This window comes from Lepidochelys kempii, chromosome 2 (assembly GCF_965140285.1).
Source record: "Lepidochelys kempii isolate rLepKem1 chromosome 2, rLepKem1.hap1, whole genome shotgun sequence".
NCBI classification, from domain to species: Eukaryota; Metazoa; Chordata; order Testudines; family Cheloniidae; genus Lepidochelys; species Lepidochelys kempii.
In genome coordinates, this window is record NC_136381.1 from 68,305,405 (window position 1) to 68,330,183 (window position 24,779).

The 24,779-nt window shown below is 42.4% G+C and overlaps 1 protein-coding gene across 7 annotated transcripts in view; it reads left to right on the forward strand.

The window, feature by feature from the left end:
- LOC140906696 (kinesin-like protein KIF20A) overlaps window positions 1-24,779 on the forward strand; it is a 75,392-nt gene that overhangs the window by 9,168 nt on the left and 41,445 nt on the right. For all 7 annotated transcript variants that reach the window (XM_073331131.1, XM_073331132.1, XM_073331128.1 and 4 more), the window contains exons 7-15: window positions 4,450-4,558; window positions 5,124-5,315; window positions 5,400-5,511; window positions 7,342-7,413; window positions 10,296-10,442; window positions 14,273-14,438; window positions 16,839-17,012; window positions 20,409-20,548; window positions 23,802-23,967. In XM_073331131.1, the coding sequence (XP_073187232.1) occupies window positions 4,450-4,558; window positions 5,124-5,315; window positions 5,400-5,511; window positions 7,342-7,413; window positions 10,296-10,442; window positions 14,273-14,438; window positions 16,839-17,012; window positions 20,409-20,548; window positions 23,802-23,967 (1,278 nt within the window). The remainder of the gene's footprint in view (window positions 1-4,449; window positions 4,559-5,123; window positions 5,316-5,399; window positions 5,512-7,341; window positions 7,414-10,295; window positions 10,443-14,272; window positions 14,439-16,838; window positions 17,013-20,408; window positions 20,549-23,801; window positions 23,968-24,779) is intronic.

Sequence of the window (24,779 nt, forward strand, 5' to 3'; positions counted from 1 at the left end):
ACCATCTCTATGCTGACAGTTCACAGATCTTCTACTCTACACCGGACCAGTCCAAACTAAAATGTAAGCATATCTGACATCTCCTCATGAACACCTAGCCATCTGCTGAAGCACAGAATGGCTATAACAGAGTTCTTAATCTCTTCCCATCTTCCCTCCCCCCACCCCCAGCTCTTTCTGTGAGTCACTGGACAACACCACCATCCTACCTGTCACTCAGTCTTGTAATCTGGGTATCCTCTATGATTCAGATCTCTAGGTCCTCACATCCAGGATATATCTAAGTCTTTCAGATTTTTTCTGTATAACATCTCTAAGATACAGCCTTTCTTTTACATCTACCTAGCTAAAACTCTTGTCCAGGCTGTCCTCTCACATCTTAATTACAGCAACATCCTTTCCTCTACCTTTACAAATGCAATTTTGACCCACTCATTTGTTCAGAACGTTGCTGCAAAGAACCTTCTCCTAGCTTGTTGCTTTGATCATGTTTCCTCTTTATATCCTCAAATCTAAGTTGCTGTCTTCACTTTTGAGGCCATTTGTGGCCTATCCCCCACTGTGTCTATCAGTCCTTTGCTATCAAGATGTTGATTTGTGCCTCTGATTGGCCCATGCCAGCCATGATTGCCCGCCTGTTAAGTTTTCAAAGAAGCACTTTGTGCTTTCTCCCATGCTAGTCTTCATGGTTGGGAAGAGCTCCTCATAAACCTCTGCAAAACTACACTATCCTACAAACCCCTCCTTAAATCTCTTTGCCATGATGCCTGCAAAAAATTAACTGCAGTTAGGCCACTGGTACCACTTCCTGTCAGACAAGCAGTATTGCCTTACTGCTTCCTTGTGCTTCCCTCATAGGTGCTGACTCTGTGGATGCTCCAGGGCTAGAGCACCCATGGGGGAGGGGAAATGATGGGTGCTAAGCACCCATGAGCAGCCAAATCCCTCCCAGCATCTCCTGCCCACAGTGGATCAGCTATTCCACGGTGTGCTGGGGGAGGAGTGAGGGTGGGGTGCTCTTGGGGGAGGGCAGAGATGCGAGGGTGGGGTCGAGATCCCCTCCCCCCCCCGGCACATTAGAAAGTTGTGCCTCTGGCTCCCATATCCATCTGTGGTCTCTTGTCTTATACTTGGACAGATTGTAAGATCTCTGGGGAAGGGGCTATCTTGTGTTTATACTGCTGCTATCACAGTGGAGTCCTAGTTGATGACTTGGGTTCCTAGGCACTATGGTAGTATGAACAATGACTCCACTCTGAATTCTTGTCAGAAGGCTTTCAAGCATTCTGGTGTTAGCAAAACTGAAACTTACAAAAGAATTAGGAAGGAAAACAAGCTATTATAATGTTACAGTTCCAAAGCTGCCATAACAGTCAAGAGAGCTCATAAATGAACTTGATGAGGATGTCTTTTATGAATAGCAGATAAATGGTAACCTGACTACTTGCATCTGTCTTATATTTTAGTGCATACAGCAAAACCTTCTGAACTTCTCTCTGAATTGCAAAGGCTTCATTCCTTCTGTTACTATGGAGTTTTAGTGGTCTATGGGAAGGTTGTTTTTCATGATTATAATGCAAACAAGTATGTAGAGGACAGAGGAAGAGAGATGTTTGGATATACTACTTTGGAAAAATCTGAACAAGCTGTGGGACTTTAATGACAGCAGAGCCAGCTTTTTGTTTTTTGAAGCCTAATTTTGGATCTAGCCAGATGAAATTTGGGGTAATTTTGAAATCTACATTTGACAGATCCCTTTTATATTGATCAGTGGTTTTCAAATTTCTTTTCTGGTGACCCAGTTGAAGAAAATTGGTGATGCCCGTGACCCAGCAGAGCTGGGGATGAGGGGGCTGGGAATGAGGGGGTCTGGGGTTTGGGATGGGGGGTTGGGGTGCAGGAAGGGGCTCTGGGTTTGGGGGGCTCAAGGCTGGGGCAGGGGATTGAGGCACAGGGTTCGGGCATGGGCTTACCTCAGGCGGCTCCCGGTCAGCTGTGCAGTGGAGGTGCTAAGGCAGGCTTCCTGCCTATCCTTGCACTGCAGACCGCACTATGCCCCAGAAGCAGCTAGTAGCAGGTCCGGCTCCTAGGCAGAGGTACACAAGCAGCTCTGCACGGCTCTCACCCATAGCCACCGCTCCCCCCAGCCTGTGTGGAGCTGGTGCTTGGGGCGGGGTCAGCGCACAGAGCCCCGTGGGCCCCCTGCCCGTTTCGCCTAGGAGCTGACCTGCTACTGGCTGCTTCTGGGGCACAGTGTGGTGTCAGAACAGGTAGGGACTAGCCTACATTAACCTGGCAGCACTGCCGCCAGGACTTCTGACACCCCGTTGGCAGTGCTGAGCAGAGCCGCCGCAACCCAGTGCCTTACATTCTGCGGCCCAGTACTGGGTCATGACCCACAGTTTGAAAACACTGAGATTGATCAAGTTCTGGTAACATAGCAATATTACAAATTTGAGATGTTCAAAGCAGGTATATTCAAGACACTTGTCCTGTTCATGTAGTTAAAGGCCAGAAGGGACCACTAGATTATCTAGTCTGTTATTGGTGAAGCTTTTGTTTCTGAAGTCCTTATAGTTCAGTCATAGGTTGACATGTATATCTAGATGGCCCCAAACCATCCAATCTCTAACTACTTTATTAAGAGTATTGCTTCACTTTGTCTACAGTCTTATACTTAAATTCCATTCAGGTAGGTTTTTTATATAACCTAACCCCCCTACCCTCCTTTGTTTAAACAAAGTGGACATCTTTACCTTTTTCAAGTAAATTTGCACTTTGCTTATTGGTTTACAATTGAAAGAGTTCACGGTTTACATTTTGTTAGATGAAACACCTCTGACTTTCCCAATAGTGACAAATTATACTATTCATGTGAGAAATCAGAATCTGAAGTTCTGTTCTGTTACTTAACTCTTGAACATGTAGAGGAAGCTTTCATATTTTAACAGCAATTAGTGTACATGTACTTACCTGTGTACTCCCATCTATGTGAAATACTGACTGAAGAATGGTTGACGCAGGGTCAAAATAGGAGGAGGAGGAAATGTAACTGTGGGAGGGGAAGTCTTATAAGAAGCGCATACCATTTTTTTAGGGGAAAAGGCAATATGCCGCATTTATTGAGAATACAGCAGTTAGCATATGACTTTCACTCTCACTCACACACTCCTGCCAGTTGATGTTTATAGTTACCAGTCCAGAGTCTGGATCAATCTAGTGGCCAGTCAGAGTTGTTGCAGAGGGGCTCTGTGGGTCACTATCCAACGCTTCTGGAGTTGTGGCAAGATGAACCCGAAGTCCCATGGCGAAGCACCCTGTTCTTATAGTCTTTTTTTCTTTTTTTCTCTCGTTGAAGTCTGTGGATTTTGCCGTGTCAGTTTGTGACCGGTTACTCCTTAATTGGTGTTATCTTATTGTTAACATTCTAAAACACCTCCGAGAGGGTCATCCTGTCCTGGTTTCGATTTAATCAATTGTCTTGTCTTTAGGGGTGCCAGCCTCCACCTCGGGGTTGTCAATCTGCCCTTCCTCACTTATGGATGCACGTTGATGGTTCGCTGGTGTCCTTAAATTTCTTTACTCCTCCTTCCTTGACCATCTGACTTTAACAATGGCCTTCACACCTTGTCTTTTCCTGATGCATACATTCCTCATTCACACAAACAGTCTTTTACAGAGACCTTCAGACAAGATAACATTTTGGAAAGGATTATATGATTACTAAAGGGATTGCAAAAGAACCTTACACAACTTAATTTGCAATGCATACAAAAAGCAAGACCTTACAGTAAATACTATAGTGAAATCTTATCCTAAAACAAGAGTGACCATAATCGGTCATAAGGACTGTTCTGGTCTGTCCCTGCCTTAACATCAGTACAGACACTGGCAGTGTGTCAGATGCGTTTCTGCCAATGTCCCAGAGGGTCATTCCTTTCTGCTATTCAAAAAGGGTGGCTGGCAGGATGATCAAATCATACATTAATTCTTTATAGTACAAATATAAAATCCTGCTCCTACAGAAGGCGATGCCTGGAGCTCCATTCAGCATGACAAAGATCAAGTTGTTGGCGTGGGGGAGCAGGTGGGCACAATATTTAAGAAAAGAGGCTGTGGCAATCTGATTCTAGCCTCACTACTATTGCTACTGTTGCAAATGTAAAACTTCTAGTAAAAACAGTGGCTGCCAGCAAGGGGCCAAGAAATCATGACTTAAGCTAAAATTTATATTCAAACTCAAGAGTTCTACTCTGATTTTGCTTCATGGCTAGTTTTCTTCTTCTTGCAAAAACTACAGTTTATGATCCTTCTGAATTGTTTTTGTAGATTGTAATTAAATAACCTTTTTCAAAAACTAGTATTGGAGGTGAAGACAAGCCCAGCATAACATTTCTTCAACTATGATCATATGTTAACTTGGCTACAACAACTTTTTATTTTCTCAAGGACATAGAAGATACTTCGAAATCTATAATTCAGAGTGCTTCATTATGTACCTTGGAATCTGTGTCTTCTAGCAGCTGTACTTCAACAAGTCTGCCTTCTGACCTGCTAGGTAAAATACACTTGAATTCATGGGGGAAAAATGAAGGTGTCTGCTGCAATTGTTTTAAGAATGGAGGGAGTGGAAGCAGAGAATCTTGTAATTGGCAGCCAGTAGAAAATTTTCTAAGCTTTAGAGATTTAACTTGCTTTCAAAGTGTGAAAATGTAGAAGAGAAATAACAAATTTAAAATTCTCTTTGATATCTTTGCCACATTTAAGTAGTGGCTTAGTTTGCTAGGCAAAAAAAGGTTTGGTCAGAACTTGTGGCTAGAAACATCAAGTTGGTGGTTGGCGTAAGAGGAGAAAATAGGAAAACCAGGAAGTATTTGCAAGTCTGTGTTTGAGTTGTAGATTTGATGGGCAATGTTAAATGTTTGGGACTAATCTGTCAAGTGTGCTCATGCATTTGTGTTAATTAGGTGTATGCAAAAAATTCGGAGAAGTAACAAAGCTTAAATTTTGTGCACAAAATTGTTTAATAGGGACTTTCTGCCATTTGAATTTCTGAGGCTACTGAACAATTTCAGACTCGCTGATAAGGCACTTGGGTAACTTTTTTTAATCATCTTTAACAGTGGAGGACTCTGTTTTACTTGACACTGGTGGGACTAAGCATCAGAGAACACAGTCTTCAGTGTGGGTTTCCTTCTGTGAAATTTATAATGAGTATGTGTATGACCTTATGGATGTATTGGCTATATCAAAAAATCAAAAACGCAAAGTTCTAAGAATCTGTGAGGATCAAGGAGGAAACTCTTATATAAAAGGTAATGACATTACTTTTGTGACTTTGGTTGTCCTATACAAATATTAATGACTTGATGTATTTGTAAACAAGTCTCTTTCTGCAGACTTAAAGTGGATCAATGTTCAGAGTACGGAAGAGGCTTGCAAAATACTAAAAATAGGAAACAAGAACCGAAGCTTGGCTTGCACTAGAATGAACCAGCACTCAAGTAGAAGGTTTGCTGCCTGTAACTATAGATATGTCCTTGTACTCTAGTTTTTTTTGTTAAACTGAAATAATTTAATTATACCACTTTGAAAGCACTTCTGAAAAGAACAATTATTAGTTGATTGCTTAAGACTCTGCTTGATTGTATACTTGCCAGTGTATCAAACCTGTCACTAATTTCCCTTTTTCAGGGGGAAAACTGAGAAGATTATGGCAAAAAAATCTGCCAATAATTGGAGTCCTTGTTTTCTTTACCTCCTTCAGTCTCTTAAGCCTGGTTATGGTACAGAAATTGCACTGGTCTCATTAGTTTCTGTGAAATAGATCAATACAGTTGATTGAGATGATAGATCAGCAGATCTTGGTAAAGGATAAATGGAACAGGATTGGAATGGCTGTTTTCTCTTGGGTCTCAAAGATAGTACTGGGCAACTACTTGTCTCCAGCTGGGGTTTCTCAGGATTTCCTTGTCATCCCACTTGTTCCATATGTGTGCAGGGCCAGAGACCAAATTTAACCTGCAGTACAACCTTTATATGCTGCTGCTCAGCTGTCTACATTTTGCCAGACTAGAATATTGCAATTCAGCTTTCCATGCTGTCTCTATGGATAACAGCTAGCTGGTTATAATTCAGTCCAGAAAAGACTGAGATAATATTGGATTAAGCGGAAGTAAGGGGAAAAAGGCAGAGAATCTTGTATTGAAAAGGTATGCCCACTTGTTACTCAGTTTTATAACTTGGGAGGGTTTTTTATCCTCTGCTGCCTGATGTCCATTTGTCTGTTTCCCAAGGATTTTTTTCAGTCTGTTTTCAACAAGAGATTGTGATCTTTCCTGTTGAACAGTGGCAGCCTGTAGCCACCTACAGAGGAAGGCTACACTTGAACACCCCTTAAACTAATGCAGAACAAAGCTATCTGCTTTCTTAGCAGAACTTCATACATGGAACAGTTACACTGGTGTTCCAGAGAATACTGACTTCAGTTAATTTCTGAGTGTAATTCATTGCCTGTACACACCAAAACTAATTCCTTCAGGAATTGTGATTTGACTATTGGAGTGCCTGTCTGCCAAACTACTTAGAGATTAACTGGAGTGCTCAGACTGTGCAGGAGAAATTGGGAGCAGAACATTCTTAACTCTCTGAAATTTTGCTTCCCTCTTTGGTCTGACAGCCCGAGTAGAACTGCCAGAGCACTAAAGGCTGGTTCTTTCTGAGGGGGTTGACTTAAGATTTTCTTGTGATATTAAAATGTTAATGCACCAGGAAAACCTTACAGAATATTGGGTAAACTGAACAATAAATGATGCATATGCTAGAAACCAGGGTGAATTATCAGACTGACAAATTCCTCCTCTCCTCCTTCCCCCTTCTAAATCCACTCCCCTTATTTTCAGGGAGTTGGTATTCCAAACACTAGTTTCTGTCTGAAGTTCTTGTGTTCAGGGATCCAAAAATGAACCTGTCATGGATCTGTAGATTTCTTTATGCTGCTTAAGCCAAACAGCCTGTGTGACTCATGAAAATCATTCTCCCCCCCCCCCCCCCCCGAAGCAGCTAATTAAAATCCCATCCTTAACTCCCGCACTTCAAGTAACCTCTATTTGCTTCTCTTTACCTTTTGGTTTTTAATGGTATTAAATACTGTATCAACTTTTATTGGCTGTTCAAATTTAATGCATTACAAATATGCTCCTTAACTTTTATTTTGTCTGACCCTTAATTTTCTATTAACCCCACTCAACTTGTAAAAACCAAAATACTAGGTAAAGTTGAACATAATTCTAGATGGAAGTCAGATTGTTGATAATGAAAACTTGTTTGTCTCCCTACTAGTCACAGCATATTTTCTATCAGACTACTAAGACTAAGTGATGAGGCTGAGCCTCGTATTCTTGGAGTTTCAGAGTAAGTGTCTTACTTCCTAATTCTACAATAAAATTTATTATGGGTGTGCTAGTAATTAAACCTATGTCTAAGTTGCCTAACACTGAATTATAAATTGTTCTCTGACCTTTGAGTATTTCAGAGCCATGTTTGCAGCAGACCTTTAAAACTTGGTAAGGGGAAAAAGTCTTGAGTACAGAAAGCTGGCTTTATTGGTCCCATTACATTCCATTAAGATATGGTTGAGAGAAACTTATGAAAATTGCCACTTTCCATCTGTAGCCAGGAAACTTTTGGTAGCCTATTGAAATAACTGAACACGAATATTCTAATCTAATGGTGGGCCCAAGCCATTCCCAATGCAACAATAGAATGTACTGGTCAGGGAACCCCAGATGGCAATAGCCTCTCTGAGAGTGGGGAGAGCAAGACAGTCTTCCCCTGACAACCCCTTCCTTGGGGGCCTCATGTGGGGAACAAGCTTCCCATCTTCTGTAGGGGGAGCTAGGCTTGGCTGTGTCCCCCAACTCTGTATGTGACCCCATCAAGCCTCCCCTAATGGTAACTGCCTTTTGCTGCTGTTTGTATAATATGTGAGTCTCACACCTCAAACTGCGCTACACTGCAGAAGGTTCAGAGTCCAGACTCTACCAATGATGTATGATCTCGGGCAGATGGGTGTTATCTTTATGTATTTCCTTTTAAACCTAGGAAACTACATTGTTAAAAGAATGCTTAGGTGGCAGAGTCAAGCTCTTGGAAGTTGTGGAATGGTAGGTTGCTTGGTCAACCTTAATTCAGCCTGCTTGTGATCATATGTATTATACACATACGAACTTATTTTCCCCACAGGACTCCTCCTTCCTGCAGTGCACAGAATGGACAGTGCTCAGGGACTGAATCAGGGTTGTGTAGTGAAAGAAGATGTCTATAGGATCCCTTTCCCCCTTCCTCTAGAAGTTGGTAGGAGTGAAAAGAACAAAATAGAGGACTTCAGGAAGGTGAAAGAATGATCATGTGATTTAAGGCAGGAGAAGGCCAAAGGAGAGACCTGCTTCTGCCATAGTTCATGTGTTACTGAGGAAGTCCTTTAAGACACAATTTTGGCAGGTGCCACTAATCATGTTCCTCTTTCTCTGGGCACCTTCTTTGAGCCACCTGGGGCCTGATAGGCAGAAGTTCTGAGCACTCAGACCTTCAGCTGAAGTTGTTAGGTGTGGGTTCCCAGGCAGTAAGGCAGCATGATCTGGAGGCATGAATATGAGTTGAGTCGCGATGTTATGATTTGAAATCATGGCTCTGCCAGTGAGTCAGTTTCTTATTTTTCTAAGTGGGGAAGATAACAAATTCATCTCCAAAGAGATAAGAGCACTAACGTTTTGTGAGGCACTCTGATATTGTGGTGAGAACTGCCCTATGAGGTGTTCTGTATTTGCCTGCACACTTTGGTTAGTCTACAGTAAATAAGGTAAGATCATCAACTGAATGATATTGAACAACTGCCTCATTCCCTGAGCAGCACCAATCTTGTGTATTGAATGAGGTAGGGATCTTGTGGAGATAGTATGTGATCATGTAATTAAACATATACATGCAAAGGGCTAAAATCTGCATAGGCTTAGGTTGCATGGGCAGTCTGCATTTGGGCACATCACAACTTTTGAGTACTTGACTTTGCAACCTAAATGTCCTCATAATGCAGGTTTTTTTTTTAATGTTTATCCTGGCACAAATATTTCTGAGTATTCTGGTGGGCCATGTGGAGGCAAACCAATGGCCTAATCCAAACTTTGATGACAAAAGTTTCATTATGTGCTAAGTGTTGACACTTGGCTGTAAAAGTCAACCTGTGGGGAACTCCTGTCCTCTAAACAGATGTTGGAAGCTGCAGAAACAAACAAACTACTCTGCATCCAAAAAGTATCCAGCTATAGCTATGTATTTTAAAATAAGGATTAGGACATTGGCTTAACTATCTCTCCATGGAATATGGAAATACTAATGTCAGTATTTAAGCTGTTGCAATGTGTTTAACTATAGCTGTATTATGAGTAAGACTATATTTTAGTCATGGGTATTTTTAGTAAGTCATGAGTGGGAAACAAAAATTCACAGCCCATGACCTGTCCATGACTTGTACTATATATTTGACTAAATCTTGGGTGTGGGGGTGGCCTGGGTGGGGGAGGGGCACACAGCATGCCCTGGTGGTGGTGGTGGGGGGGGGGAATGGCAGGGGTTGGCGGGGCTGGCAGGCTCCCTATGTGGCTCCCTAGAAGCAGCAACATCCCTCCCAGGCTCCCTCAGCTCCTAGTTCCGCATGCTGACCCCATCCCAACTGCCACCAATGGGACCTGCAGGAATGGTGCCTGAAGGCAGAGGCAGCATGCAGAGCTAGCAGTTGAGGGAGAGACATGTCGCCGCTTCACAAGCCTCCCAAGGTAAGCGCTGTCCAGAGTCCTCACCTCAGCCCTGAGCTCCCTCCCACATGCACCCAAACTCCTGTTGCTGCTGGGGAGGGAGAAAGGGGGGTGGTGACCTGAGACTGCCCCGGCAGTGGCCGGTGCAGCTCGCCCAGGACTTGCCTGAGCTCCTCAGGCGAGCTGCACTGGCTGCTGCAGAAGTCACAGAGGTCATGGAATCCGTGACAAACTCACAGCCTTAATTATCTGATGCCCTAGTCTGGACTTTGTATTGAAGGGAAGGCTTTGTACAAAACCATGTTTCTTACCTTCTGTTTGCAAAAGCCACTGAAGAATCAAACAATAGAAAGAAGGTACTCTGTAGTTCACATCTTAGATGTGTGTCCAAAATGTCACACCAACATATCTGAAAATAAACAATATTAAAAATTGTACTTAATTTGTACAATATTTATATTGCTGATTAATTCTTTCATTTAGATTGTCTCTCTGTGACTTGGCTGGGTCTGAACGGTGCAATAAGACACAAGCTTTTGGAGACAGACTAAAAGAAGCAGGGAATATTAATAATTCTCTTTTTATTCTTGGGAAATGCATTGCAGCACTGAAGCAGAATCAGAATCCTACGTAAGTGAGAAGACCTATAATAATAACTTGAATTTTAGTTCAGCTAAAAGACTAACCATGCAGTGCACAGCTTTGGGTAGTGATTTTGCAAACTTGGACAATGGTTCACTTAACATGTACATTTAGCAATATGTTTATTGAAAACATCACTATAACTCATTTAATTCTTCTTCTTTTCCTGTGGGAAAAACTATTGTATGTGGGAGTATGGTAGAAAAGACATGAAATTGCAAAACCAGTGACTCTTTTTATTTTGTGAGCAACCAATATCTCTCATAAGTACAGATTTTTTTCTCCATCTGTGCAAGTAAACTCACTTGAGAGTTCAGAAATAGACTCTCCTCCGCATGAGATTTCTTCAAGTATCTCCTTTTTGTGACTGGTATGAACTTGTCCAAAAATACAGATTTGTTGTCCATATTCTTTTTTCTTGACTTTTTAAAATATCTTTCCTTGGACAGTATTTGGGAATATGTTCAGCTTTGTTGGATAGGGACGTTACATTCAAATTTGGGTGTTCTTATGGAAAAGTGCGTATATTTCCTCAAAGAGAAAAGGAGTACTTGTGGCACCTTAGAGACTAACCAATTTATTTGAGCATAAGCTTTCGTGAGCTACAGCTCACTTCATCGGATGCGTACTGTGGAAAGTGTAGAAGATCTCTTTATACACACACAAAGCATGAAAAAATACCTCCCCCCCCCTCCTGCTGGTAATAGCTTATCTAAAGTGATCACTCTCCTTACAATGTGTATGATAATCAAGTTGGGCCATTTCCAGCACAAATGGAGTGGAAATCTATCAACTGCATGAAAAAACTTGTACAGATACAGACAGACATCATCTTCCTTTCCAAATGCAAACAGATGGACATCATACCAAAAGGACTGAAGGTAAAAAATCCATTACAATCGACATACCACACAGACTATGCTGACAGCTTGTGCCACACGCTCTCAAAGAAACTGCAGAACCACCTGATCAACATCCTCTACAGCAAACAAGGAAAGATAAAGAATGAGCTCTCAGAAATGGATACTCTCATAAAAAACCAACCTTCCACACACACTTCCTCGTGGCTGGACTTTTCTAAAACTAGATAATCCATTTACAACACACACTTTGCTTCTCTACAAAAGAAAAAGGACACTAAACTTTCTAAACTACTACATGCCACAAGGGGCCACAGCAATGGTTCCCTCAACCCACCCAGCAATATTGTTAACCTATCCAACTATACTCTTAACCCAGCAGAAGCAGCTCTCCTATCTTGGGGTCTCTCCTTCTGCCCCTCCACCCCCACGAACATGATACAGTTCTGTGGTGACCTAGAATCCTATTTTCGACGTCTCCGACTCAAGGAATATTTCCAACATACCTCTGAACAACATACTAATCCACAGAGACCTCCCTACCAACACTACAAAAAGGATTCTAGGTGGACTCCTCCTGAAGGTCGAGACAGCAGACTGGACTTCTACATAGAGTGCTTCCGCCGACGTGCACAGGCTGATATTGTGGAAAAGCAGCATCACTTGCCCCATAACCTCAGCCGTGCGGAACACAATGCCATCCACAGCCTCAAACAACTCTGACACCATAATCAAAAAGGCTGACAAAGGAGGTGCTGTTGTTCATATTCTGACCTATTCATGGTGACAAGAGGCTGCTCGGCAGCTCTCCAACACCACTTTCTACAAGCCATTACCCTCTGATCCCACTGAGGGTTACCAAAAGAAACTACAGCATTTGCTCAAGAAACTCCCTGAAAAAGCACAAGATCAAATCCGCTCGCACACACCCCTGGAACTCCGACCTGGGATATTCTGTCTACTACCCAAGATCCATAAACCTGGAAATCCTGGGTGTCCCATCATCTCAGGCATTGGCACCCTGACAGCAGGATTGTCTGGCTATGTAGACTCCCTCCTCAGGCCCTACGCTACCAGCACTCCCAGCTACCTTCGAGACACCACTGACTTCCTGAGGAAACTACAATCCATCGGTGATCTTCCTGATAACACTATCCTGGCCACTATGGATGTAGAAGCCCTCTACATCAACATTCCACACAAAGATGAACTACAAGCAGTCAAGAACGCTATCCCTGATAATGTCACGGCTAACCTAGTGGCTGAACTTTGACTTTGTCCTTACCCATAACTATTTTACATTTGGGGACAATGTATACCTTCAAATCAGCGGCACTGCTATGGGTACCCGCATGGCCCCACAGTATGCCAACATTTTTTACGGCTGACTTAGAACAACGCTTCCTCAGCTCTTGTCCCCCTAATGCCCCTCCTCTACTTGCGCTATATTGAGGACATCTTCATCATCTGGACCCATGGAAAAGAAGCTCTTGAGGAATTCCACCATGATTTCAACAATTTCCATCCCACCATCAACCTCAGCCTGGACCAGTCCACACAAGAGATCCACTTCCTGGACACTACGGTGCTAATAAACGATGGTCACATAAACGCCACCCTATACCGGAAACCTACTGACTGCTATTCCTACCTATGTGCCTCCAGCTTTCACCCTGACCAAACCACACGATCCATTGTCTACAGCCAAGCTCTGCCATACAACCGCATTTGCTCCAACCCCTCAGACAGAGACAAACACCTACAAGATCTCTATCAAGCATTTTTACAACTACAATACCCACCTGCTGAAGTGAAGAAACAGATTGATAGAGCCAGAAGAGTTCCCAGAAGTCACCTACTACAGGACAGGCCTAACAAAGAAAATAACAGAACGCCACTAGCCGTCACCTTCAGCCCCCAACTAAAACCCCTCCATCGCATTATTAAGGATTTACAACCTATCCTGAAGTATGACCCAACACTCTCACAAATCCTGGGAGACAGGCCAGTCCTTGCCTACAGACAGCCCCCCAACCTGAAGCAAATACTCACCAGCAACCACATACCATACAACAGAACCACTAACCCAGGAACCTATCCTTGCAACAAAGCCGGTTGCCAACTGTGCTCACATATCTATTCAGGGGCCTAATAACATCAGCCACACTATCAGAGGCTCGTTCACCTGCACATGCACCAATGTGATATATGCCATCATGTGTCAGCAATGCCCCTCTGCCATGTACATTGGTCAAACTGGACAGTCTCTACGTAAAAGAATAAATGGACACAAATCAGATGTCAAGAATTATAACATTCATAAACCAGTCGGAGAACACTTCAATCTCTCTGGTCACGAGATTACAGACATGAAAGTTGCGATATTACAACAAAAAAAGTTCAAATCCAGACTCCAGCGAGAGACTGCTGAATTAGAATTCATTTGCAAATTGGATACAATTAACTTAGGTTACCTTGCATAATGACTTAGCCACTCCCAGTCTCTATTCAAGCCTATTTCCCCTTGTTTTTTCCTACACCCCTCCCCCCCCCCCGACGTTCTTGTTAAACCCTGGATTTGTGCTGGAAATGGCCCACCTTGATTATCATACACATTGTAAGGAGAGTGATCACTTTAGATAAGCTATTACCAGCAGGAGAGTGGGGTGGGGGGAGGTATTTTTTCATGCTTTGTGTGTATAAAAAGATCTTCTACATTTTCCACAGTATGCATCCTATGAAGTGAGCTATAGCTCATGAAAGCTTATGCTCAAATAAATTGGTTAGTCTTTAAGGTGCCACAAGTACTCCTTTTCTTTTTGCAAATACAGACTAACACGGCTGTTACTCTGAAACCTTTCCTCAAAGAGTGGATCTAGAAAAGTTATTGGTCAGCTATGTATGTGATATTTCAACTCACTGTTTCCTTCATGGAAATTGTACAATTTTCTCTTTAAGTGTGAAACACAGCTATATTCCATTCAGAGAGAGTAAACTCACTCGTCTGTTTCAACCATTCTTCTGTGGTAAAGGCAAAGCTTGTATGATTGTCAACATTAATCAGTGTGCCTCCGCTCACAGTGAGACATTGCACTTAATGAAATTTTCTGCTACAGCCAAACAGGTAAGTAGAAGTCTACTTCTTGAAGCATTCTTACACTTAACTTATAAATTGCCTAGATTGACTATATATTGAAACTCCTGATCACATAGTCTCTGTGCTTCTTGATTTGAAGCACAACTGCCTTGTCTCTTATGGGCTTATAAAATACCATACTACTTCCTACATATAAAGTGCTGTTGCTTGTTTTTAATAGTCTTAATCTTCTTGAAATAGTGGCTTTTCAGTCAGGTATGCAGAATTATATTAGTATGCACTAAACAAAGTACAGTTACCTAGCGTGACCAGACAGAGTGTTGGCCATGTTATGCTACCTGTGTACATGCAAATAATTAAATTGTAATCCCACATCATGTGCATGCACAAGTTATGAATGTGTAAGTTTGTTGCACAAGCTGACCATTTGTCCCAAAGCTTTTTAACAGCAGCTTCAAGAGATGCAGTAAGAAGACGCAATCTCTAGTGTCTTACAACCAATATCAGAAACAATCTTTACTTTCTTTGGGAGTGGCTGGCGCACATGCACGTGCTCTCTCTTGCTCTCACTCTTCCTCCCCACCCCCACCCCCCGACCAATTTCCACCCTGCATAGATGGTTGCTAGTTCCTATCCTCCCTGCCTCATCACTAATGCAGGATTTTGGATGGTATTTGATCTTACCCTGCTCTATTCGCTTTCCTATTTCTTCCTGACAGCTGCCCCGCAGAATCAATTGCTGGGCTGCCTCTTGCTGTCCATTTCCTGCTGCTCTCATGAGGTAGCTATTTATTTGATGGAAAGAGAATCTTCTTTCTAGTTTGGGGCTGTAAACCCACTTTTACATTTAAAACTCTATTACACTCAGGAAACTGTTAGAGCTCCTAAGTCAGGGTTTCTGACAGTGCTCTCAATGTAGAACTTTCCCTGTTTGAGTTCCCTCCATAGTACATGCTTCTTCCCTCTCTGGATGGATAGAGCTTGTCTGTCAGAATCCCCTGAGCTTCTCTGATCTAAGTCCCATGACTCAATCTTCATCTTGCACATCAGGGTGGATACCTGAACCTCTCAGCCTCATCCCACATGAGGCAATAACCATGCTAGGCAATTGCTCTTGGTCATTCAGGGAAAAAATGCCAAAAGCTAAAATTCTCAATTTTTTTCTGAATCTCTGCTTAGATAACTAACCATAGCAAGTCTGAAAATAAGGAAGATCTTGTTTTATTAAATAAAAACTGAGGGACAATGTTAGGATATAGATATTCAGGCCTGTCTGCAAAGGCCTGTACTCTAAGAATTTAGGTGTATTGTTATCACTTGGCTAGTGATAGAGGTATAAAAGAGAGAATCAAAATCACTGTCTGCTGGTGTAAGGGCCTTCTCTTCCTGTGACAGTCTGAGGCCCTGTTCTTAGGCTAAGGCCTTTGGCTAAGCAGCAGAGGCAGCCATAAGCTGGGAAGCAAACAGTCACATCCTCACATTCCAAACTAGTCACACTGAAATAAGGTGCTATTCGGCTGTTAGGAACTATCAGGACAGGATTGTATTCCTATCACCTCCAGAGAAAGGGAAGTGCCTAGAAAATGTAAAAGGAAACTTAGTTTGATAGCATCCTGTCTGGCAAGAACTCACTTATCAATAGCTGGGATGTGAAATCCTCACTTCTGTGTTGTCTTGTCATTGTAGTTCCCACTTTGCTATTGTTTGTCTGTATAATCTCTGTCTGGTTCTGTGATTGTTCCTGTCTGCTGTATAATTAATTTTGCTGGTGTAAACTAATTAAGGTGGTGGGATATAATTGGTTACATAATCATGTTACAATATGTTAGGATTGGTTAGTTAAATTTCAGGAAAATGATTGGTTAAGGTATAGCTAAGCAGAACTCAAGTTTTACTATATAATCTGTAGTCAATGAGGAAGTGACTGGGTGTGTGTGGGGGTGGGCATGGGCATGTGGGTGTGTGAGATGGGAACAGGGAATGGGGGTAAGAAAATTGGAATCATGTTTTGCTAAAGGGGGAAATGGGAACAGGGAATGGGGGTAAGGAAGTTGGAGTCATGTTTAGCTAAGGGTAGGAATGGGAACAGGGACACAGGTGTAAGGCTCTGTGGTGTCAGAGCTGGGAAGGAGGATACTAAGGAAGGAAACTGGAATCATGCTTGCTGGAAGTTCACCCCAATAAACATCGAATTGTTTGCACCTTTGGACTTCGGGTATTGTTGCTCTCTCTTCATGTGAGAAGGACCAGGGAAGTAAGTGGGTGAAGGAATAAGCCCTCTAACAGACAGTCTTAAGTTTGTCTTAAAAGTATATGTATTTTAACATTCTTTGCTAGATGGAAGGTTTGTTAACATAGCTCCTTTATATTACCAGAAAGAAATGCCATTTCCTCGACAGTACATAAAATTTTATGACTATTTTTCAGGTTATTCAGACAATCCACCCCCAAACCTTTGGATATTTTGCCCCAAAACTGGTTGGGAAGGATGGCAAGCCTATAGTACATTTTGATGCCAACATATCTGCTGAAGAATTTCCCGATGAAGATATTGATACCTCCTCTGAAGAGGAAGTGGACATCACCATCATGACCCATGAGGTAGTTAAAATCTAATCAGTTATGTATACCACAGTATATTTTAGTCAGTATATTCAAATAATAGGAGAAGGGACAAGTTGCCTAATCTGAAATGCTTGGGTTCCTGCTCAGTGTAATTTTAACATGCTGTGCGATGGTAGGATGGCCCAGCCTAGCTTTAAGATGGCTAAGTAGAATAGAAATGAGGGTAAGCATTAGAAATTTCAGGTCAAAAGGAAAAGCTCAGAGGAAGTGAATATTTAGATTGGGATGCCTCTTTAAACCCTTCTCAGACTGTGATGTAAATCTGATGCAATATCTAAGCAGGAAAGTAAGGAAGCAGTAAGTTTTTTTGTTTTTTTTTATTAAAAGACCGCGCCAATTATTTTTAAACAGTTACCCTTTTCCTCCTGGGGAACTTTACAAACATGTCTTTAAAACCTTTGCAGATCACTTTAACAAACTCATATGTGATGGGGAATAAGGTTAATGTCTGTAACTTGCTTTGTATATACAAATCATCATATAAATGCAGGAGCATGTATCCATCCTATATGATGTGGCTGGAATAGAAGGCTTGCTATCTTTAACAGGATCTGAGGTAACATCTGCTAAAATGAAACAGTGGGTCTGTTGATCTGAAAATAACTTGCGTCCAAGAGTCTTAAAAGAACTAGCTGAAGAACTCTCTCAACCATAATGTTAATTTTTAACAAATTTTGGAAAACTGGGGAAATTCCAAAGGTTTGAAGGTCTGCCAACATGATTCCAATTGTTAAAGAGTAAAAGGGATGACCCAGGGAACTCTAGACTGGTTAGCAAGACCTCAGTCTTGGGCAAAATAATAGAACAGTTAATTTGAAACTCTATTAATACAGGCTAAAAATATTATTCCAGTTCATATGGTTTCATGGAGAATAGGTCTTGTCAGACCTGTAACCTTTTTAAACAATTACAGGTCAGGTTGATTAAAAGCAACTTTGTTGATATGATATACCTAGATTTCTCCAATCCATTTTACTTAGTACTCCATGGCATCTTGATTAAAAATTGCATTATATGGAATTCACAGGGCCCACATTAGATGGATTTAAAAATTGGCTAACTGACAGATCTCAAAATGAAGGTGGTTAATGAGGAGAGGTACTTGAACAGGGCCATTAGTTGCAGCATCCCCAAATGGTTGGTTATTGGTCCAACACTTGTCAATATATTTTTAGAATCTGTTTAGATGAGAGAAAATCTGTCCTATGCAAACGTTAGTAGCAAAGATTAGTGGTGTAATAAATGAAACTAGATTAGTGTTAGTGATTTGAATTGTCTGGTTAAATGGTCACAAACCCAGAAAATACATTTTAATACAGCCAAATACAAGGCACTACATTCTAGGAACAAAGAATGCAGGCTATACTGATGGGAGACTGTCTTGGAAAGCAGGGACTTATGCAGATTTAAGAATCATTATAGCTAAGACTCCACGTGAGCTCTCAGAACAATGTTGTGGCAAAAAGGGCTATCGTAATCCTTGGTGGTTTTTAAAAACAAACCGGGGTTGGGGGGGGAGATATCAAGTAGAAATGAGGAAGTGATCTTGCCTCTGTGTACAGGGTTGGTAAGACAATTGTTAGAATACTGTGCACAGTCCCAGTGTCCACACTTCAAGAAGGTTGTGGACCTATTGGAGAAAGGTTAAATGAGAGCTATAAAAATGAGCCGGGGCTGGAATACAAGCCTTATTGATGTGAGGCTGAAGGTGCTCAGTCTATTCATCTTATTGAAGAGAAGGTCACTGTGTATAGGTATGTAAACATTTAAAAAGATCTCTGATAGAGGAGGCTTGTCAGTCATGCTGATAGACATAAGATCAATGGCTGGAAGTTGAAATTAGACATACTCAACCTTGAAATAAGATGCAGTATTCCAGTAGTAATTTCAGTAGAAATTAAACATTGGGACACCTTATCTGAGGAAGTGGTAGACTTTCTATCTCCTTTTTAAAAATGAGATTAGATATCATTCTAAAAGGCAAACTAATTCAACTTCTGGGAATAATTGTATAGCCTGTAGTTTCAGTAGGTTGGACTCGGTCCGTGATTCTCAGACTGAAACTTGCAAGCTGGAAGTGGCTCTTTAATGTGTTGTCTACAGCTCTTTGTAGCACATGATATTAAAACACTGTGATTTAATTAACAACCAATCGGGATGCTTTTACTATGTTAACTAATTGTAATTGATAAAATAATCCTTGGTCAGTCACTTTGCTGTGAGAATAATATATAAACTAAATATTTCCCTGTCATACTATAGTACTATATACTCATATTTAAACAGTAAATGAAACAACGAATTCACACTACTGTGGGTCTTTTGGGCAATGCTGATGGCTTATTTGGCTCCTGAACCACTGAGGTCTGAGTATCACTGAACTAGGTGATCATAGGGGTCCCTTCTGGCCTTATTGTCTGTGAATCTAGCATCTTTTAGCAATTAAATACCAAGGTGAAAACAGAAAATGCCAAACTGGGAAGAGGTTGTTTCTGCAGTAAATGTTTTCAAATTTGAGGTTTCTCTTCAACCTTTCCTTTTGAACGCTAGAAACTGCTTAAACTAAAATGTGCAAGAAATGCAACCTCTTTCTATTGGCTCTGATTTTTACTATTCTGTAGCCAACATCCTGGTCATTCACAAACAGTCAACTTCTGTTAGTCTTGGTAGTAAAGCTTTTAATAATTTAGTATCATAAAGCAACCTTTAATCTATTTAAATTATCCAAGTGGAGAATTGTGTCCATTTCATTAAGCTATGACATGGCTAACAAACTCTCATCTACTGGTTTGAAAAAAACATTCTGTTTTAAAAAAACAAAACACTGTTCTTGTTTGTCTCATGCCAGATTCATTCTTTTCTAACTGATCTGTCATGGTGCACAACTTAACAATTGTCTAGATTGCTAAATACTAGTGATTGCTGCTGCAAATCAATACTCTAATTGTTCACTTCTGAACTGATCCACTCTCAGTAGCCCAATTTTATATCTATGTATTGCTTTCCAGCCCATGGAGCAGGAAACTCTGGAGGTGATCCCAAAATGTGGAAAGACTTAATTGAATTATTTAGTAGGAGCAAGATATAATCATTGAAGTAAATATCAGTTTTCCCATTAACTTCAATGGGAGTAGGCTCAAAATCCTTTTCTTGGGCACATAATTAGGTTTCAACAGAACTGAGGTATTTCAATAGGAAAACCAACATGAGATGGAGTTTCATGTTCCATAGTGGACAGGTAGAGATGGCTTTTATGAACACCATTGCCTGGTAAATAGCCCTTTTTTTTTTTTTTTTTTTTTTTTATATATAATTTGAATTGCATGTTGTTACTCCTGAAGTGGTTTCTGAAGTGAAGTATTTTAAATGCAGGAGCTCTTGAAAACGACTGAGAACCTGAAGGAGACGCTAGTTGCAGAAAGGCAGAGTAAACTACTTCTTGAGGTGCAGATACGTAAAGAGATGGCAGAAGCCATGTTTCAACAACTGTTGGAAACGGAGGAAACCTGGAGGTAAGCGATGACACCATCAAAACTATATAACATGATATAGAATAGGAACATTTCATGCATACGCCATTTAGAGAGGAAGCTAATCATGACTGGCCAACTCTAAAGCTCTTCTATTGTTCCCAAGAGCAAAAGACTAGAAAATGTCTCAGTGATCAGACTACCGTTGCATGCTTCCCAAAAAAAAAAAGGTGGTGGTAATGCCCTCTGCACGCAACACTGGATTTATTTTATGGTTAACCTGAAATTACTGGAGGATCTCATTCTGACTTTCCCATACATGAGAATCTACCAGATCAGGTAAGAATGATGGGTCTAATCACATACACTTAGTACCTCCCTGAGGATGCTCTGCTAGACTGCTGTAGAATACAAATGGCTACACAAGTGGCAGAACACCTTTGTAAGCACACTACATTGTCTATCTTTTGTGTGGCTTTTTTGCCAGCTCCACGAACCATTACCGCCTTCTTGGTGGCTAAGATAATGTGACTGCACACACAACATAGAGCTGGTTCTGAGCAATGGTTGTGGTAACTCCAGGGATTGGTTCAATAATTTGGGGATCTGCAAAGTTGATGGGTATTTCAAATGCTATTGCATGTGACATAGGGCAGTGGTTCTCAAAGCCAGTCCGCCCCTTGTGCCGGGAAAGCCCCGGCCGGGCTGGGCTGGGCCAGTTTACCTGCTGTGTCCGCAGGTTTAGCCGATTGTGGCTCCCACTGGCCGCAGTTCGCCACTCCCGGCCAATGGGGGCTGCGGGAGGCGGTGCGGGCCAAGGGATGTGCTGGCCGCCCTTCCTGCAGCCCCCATTGGCCGGGAGCGGCGAACCGCGGCCAGTGGGAGCGGCGAACCGCGGCCAGTGGGAGCGGCGAACCGCGGCCAGTGGGAGCGGCGAACCGCGGCCAGTGGGAGCGGCGAACCGCGGCCAGTGGGAGCGGCGAACCGCGGCCAGTGGGAGCGGCGAACCGCGGCCAGTGGGAGCGGCGAACCGCGGCCAGTGGGAGCGGCGAACCGCGGCCAGTGGGAGCGGCGAACCGCGGCCAGTGGGAGCGGCGAACCGCGGCCAGTGGGAGCGGCGAACCGCGGCCAGTGGGAGCACTTGTATTGCAAGACAAATCATCTGCTTAGTTCTCTCATCTTGTTTCTGCTATTCATTTTCATTCAGCTTCTGCTTCTGCTCCACTAAAGCACAGTTTTCTGACATTTTAAGAGGAGGCTAGTCATGATAGACCATGGCCTCTCTGGCAGGTGACTAAACACAGAGAAATCAAGCATGCACTGAGATGGTAGACGTCTGCACACTACTAAAGAAACCTGAAATTACCTGTAGCATTTTTTTGCATCTTTTCTTGGGAGGCGTCCCCTGGAAAAACAAGGGAGTTCTAAAAAAAAATTGCGAAAATCACAATGGGATTGTGTCCCTCATCCCTGTATTTTACGTGATTGGCACCAAGGTGAGCCTAATAGGAATACCACAGAAATTTTATTATACTGTAGTGTAGTAAAATTGGAGACAATTGGTTAGACACGTCTTACAGTAGTGTTAATGTGTCAGGTCTGTCACTGTCTATTGATAGAAACTTGCTGTGTTTTTCCCCCCCACTCCTTCCAAAAAAAAATTAAGGCTGGGATAGCCCATCTAAGTCTTGGTTTAAACTTAAATCTATCAACGTAGTTATGTTTGGAGCATGAGGGTGGTCGGTTAATCTACATAGTTAAACCAGCAAAACCTTCCTGATGTAGATGCATTTTATACTGGCATAGAAGTGCTTATACCAGTATAGCTTATGCTGGTTCCTCAAACTGCAGTTATATGCCAAAATAAGACCTAAATTTTAGATGGGCTCAAGTTTAAAAGTGGATCAAATTCTTAGGAGTTCAATCTCAAAGGGGCTTGAGCAGGGGCGGGTAAACTTGTTTGGCCTGAGGGCTACATCAGGCTTCCAAAATTGTATGGAGGACTGGTTAGGGGAGGCTGTCTCCCCAAACAGCCAGGCGTGGCCCAGTCCCTGCCTCCTATCCAACCCCCACTGCCTTGCTTCTCACCCCCTGTCCCCTGACCACCCCCAAATTACCCTGCCCTCTATGCAACCCCCCTTGTCCCCACCGCGCTGCCTGGAGCACCAGTGGCTGGCAGCACTACAGCCGTGCTGCCTGGAGCACCGGGTCAGGCCACAGCTCTGCAACTGCACTGCCCAGCCGCCCAGAGCGTTGCACTGGTGGTGTGGCATGCTGAGACTGCGGGGGAGGGGGAACAGCAGGGGAGGGGCCAGGGACTAGCCTCCTGGACCAAGAGCTCAGGGGCTGGGCGGGAGGGTCCCGTGGGCTGGATATGGCCCGCAGGCTGCAGTTTGCCCACCTCTAGGCTTGAGCCTAGATATTAAGGAGAGGAGGGATGGTCAAGTATTTAGAGTGCTAGCTTGGGATTGGGAGCCCCAGGTTCAATTGCCTTCTCCTCCACTAGCTTTCTGTGTGACTTTAGGCTTGCTGTGCTTCAGTTCTGCCACTGTACAATGGGGGATAATAGCATTTCCCAATCTCTGTGGTGGTGTGAGTATAAATCCAGTAAAGATTGCAGTATTTGAGTTCCTCACCATAATGGGGACCATATAAATACCTCTGAGCCTTTTTCAGTCTTGCCAGTTGGTGTGTACTGTGACTACATCAACTGAATGAGAGATCCAAAGCAGTGACCTAGCATGCTTTTAGCTTTCCTGAACTAGCAAATATCTGTTGCCAAACCAAAGTACTATAGAAAACTAGACCAACCAAACTTGACTGACTTCCAGCATTAAATATACACATAACCCTTCCTGTTGCGTATACAGTTGTCCCACAGACTTGCATTATAGCACCATTGCAAGTAGCTCAGAAAGTCCTTGCTAGCGTTAATATCTAGACAGCACAGGAGTTAGAAACAACACTTTTTTTGGCATCTCTTGATTTCTCTATTACTTAATTTACAATGTTCTAGTACTATAGATTAACTTGAATGAATTATTTTTCTGATACTGAAAAATAGAATCTGACAAGACTGTCTCTCAAGGACTAAGTGAAATTACTGCAAGCTTAAAAAGTAGAACTTAAAGTAGTGTACATTTCTTCTGCTAGTCTCCCATTTAACCTCATGATTTTTATTTACTTTGAAACTTTGTCCAACTCTTTCTAGGTTTCACATGTAGTTTTGAAATATTAACGCTTTGACTCTTGTAAAATCCTGTAAACTCAAGCTAACTTGATTTATCATTCTCAGTAAACGCTTGGAAGATGTGAGAGAAAGTTATGAGGAAAAGTTGGAGAATACATTTGAAATGTATAAGGAAGCTATAAAGAAACATGCATATTTGTGTGCAATGGAACAAGTTGAAGACCACTATGTTCCAATAGAAGAGTTTGTAGCTGAACAAGAGAAAGTTGAGGTAGACTTCATTTGGTTTTTTAATTGCAGTGTATGTAGTGTCCTTAAATTGTCAGCCTATGTAACATTGCCTTTCCTTAAAGGTATCCTCCAGGAATTCTCCCTCTAACTGTAACATTGTAAACTAAGCCACCAAAATAACTTTTGAGGTAGCTCAGCTCATTGATGCTGTGAATACATGGTCATATTGTGCTAGTAGGGTGTGTCAGGCTCTTTCTGATACTGTTTCTATGCTAATAGCTTCTCTGGGAACTCTGGCTGTGGGTATGTCTACAATGCAATAAAACACCTGTGGCTCGCCCATGTTGGCAGACTTGGACTGCAGGGCTATAAAATTGCAGTGTAGACATTACAGCTGGAGCTTGGGCTTTAGGACCCTCCAGCCTGAGCCTGAATGTCTGCACGAGAGTTTTCTAGCCCCATAGCCCAGGCCCCATAAGCCTGAGTGAGTTGGCACAAGCCAGCTGTGCGTGTATTATTGCAGCATAGACGCTCTACATGGCTAACACCAATGAGCCCTGTTGTGTGCGGAAACACTACCTGCACACTCCACCCAGACATCAATTCTGTGGGTGTGTGAGGACTTCGTTATAACTGGAGGGAATGTGGATTTGATCAAGCTGCGTCAGGAGGAAAGACCTAGAATAACTGGAGGAGGAAGGTAGCAACACAAAGGATTGGGGGTATGAGAGTGATGGCATAGAAGCCAGGAGCTAATATGGGATCCCACAACTTGCAAGGAGGTAGAGGGTGGGAGCAAGACTTCAGTCTTTGAGGGGGAGTTTGTGTGGAGGAAAAGCAGAAGGGAGACAT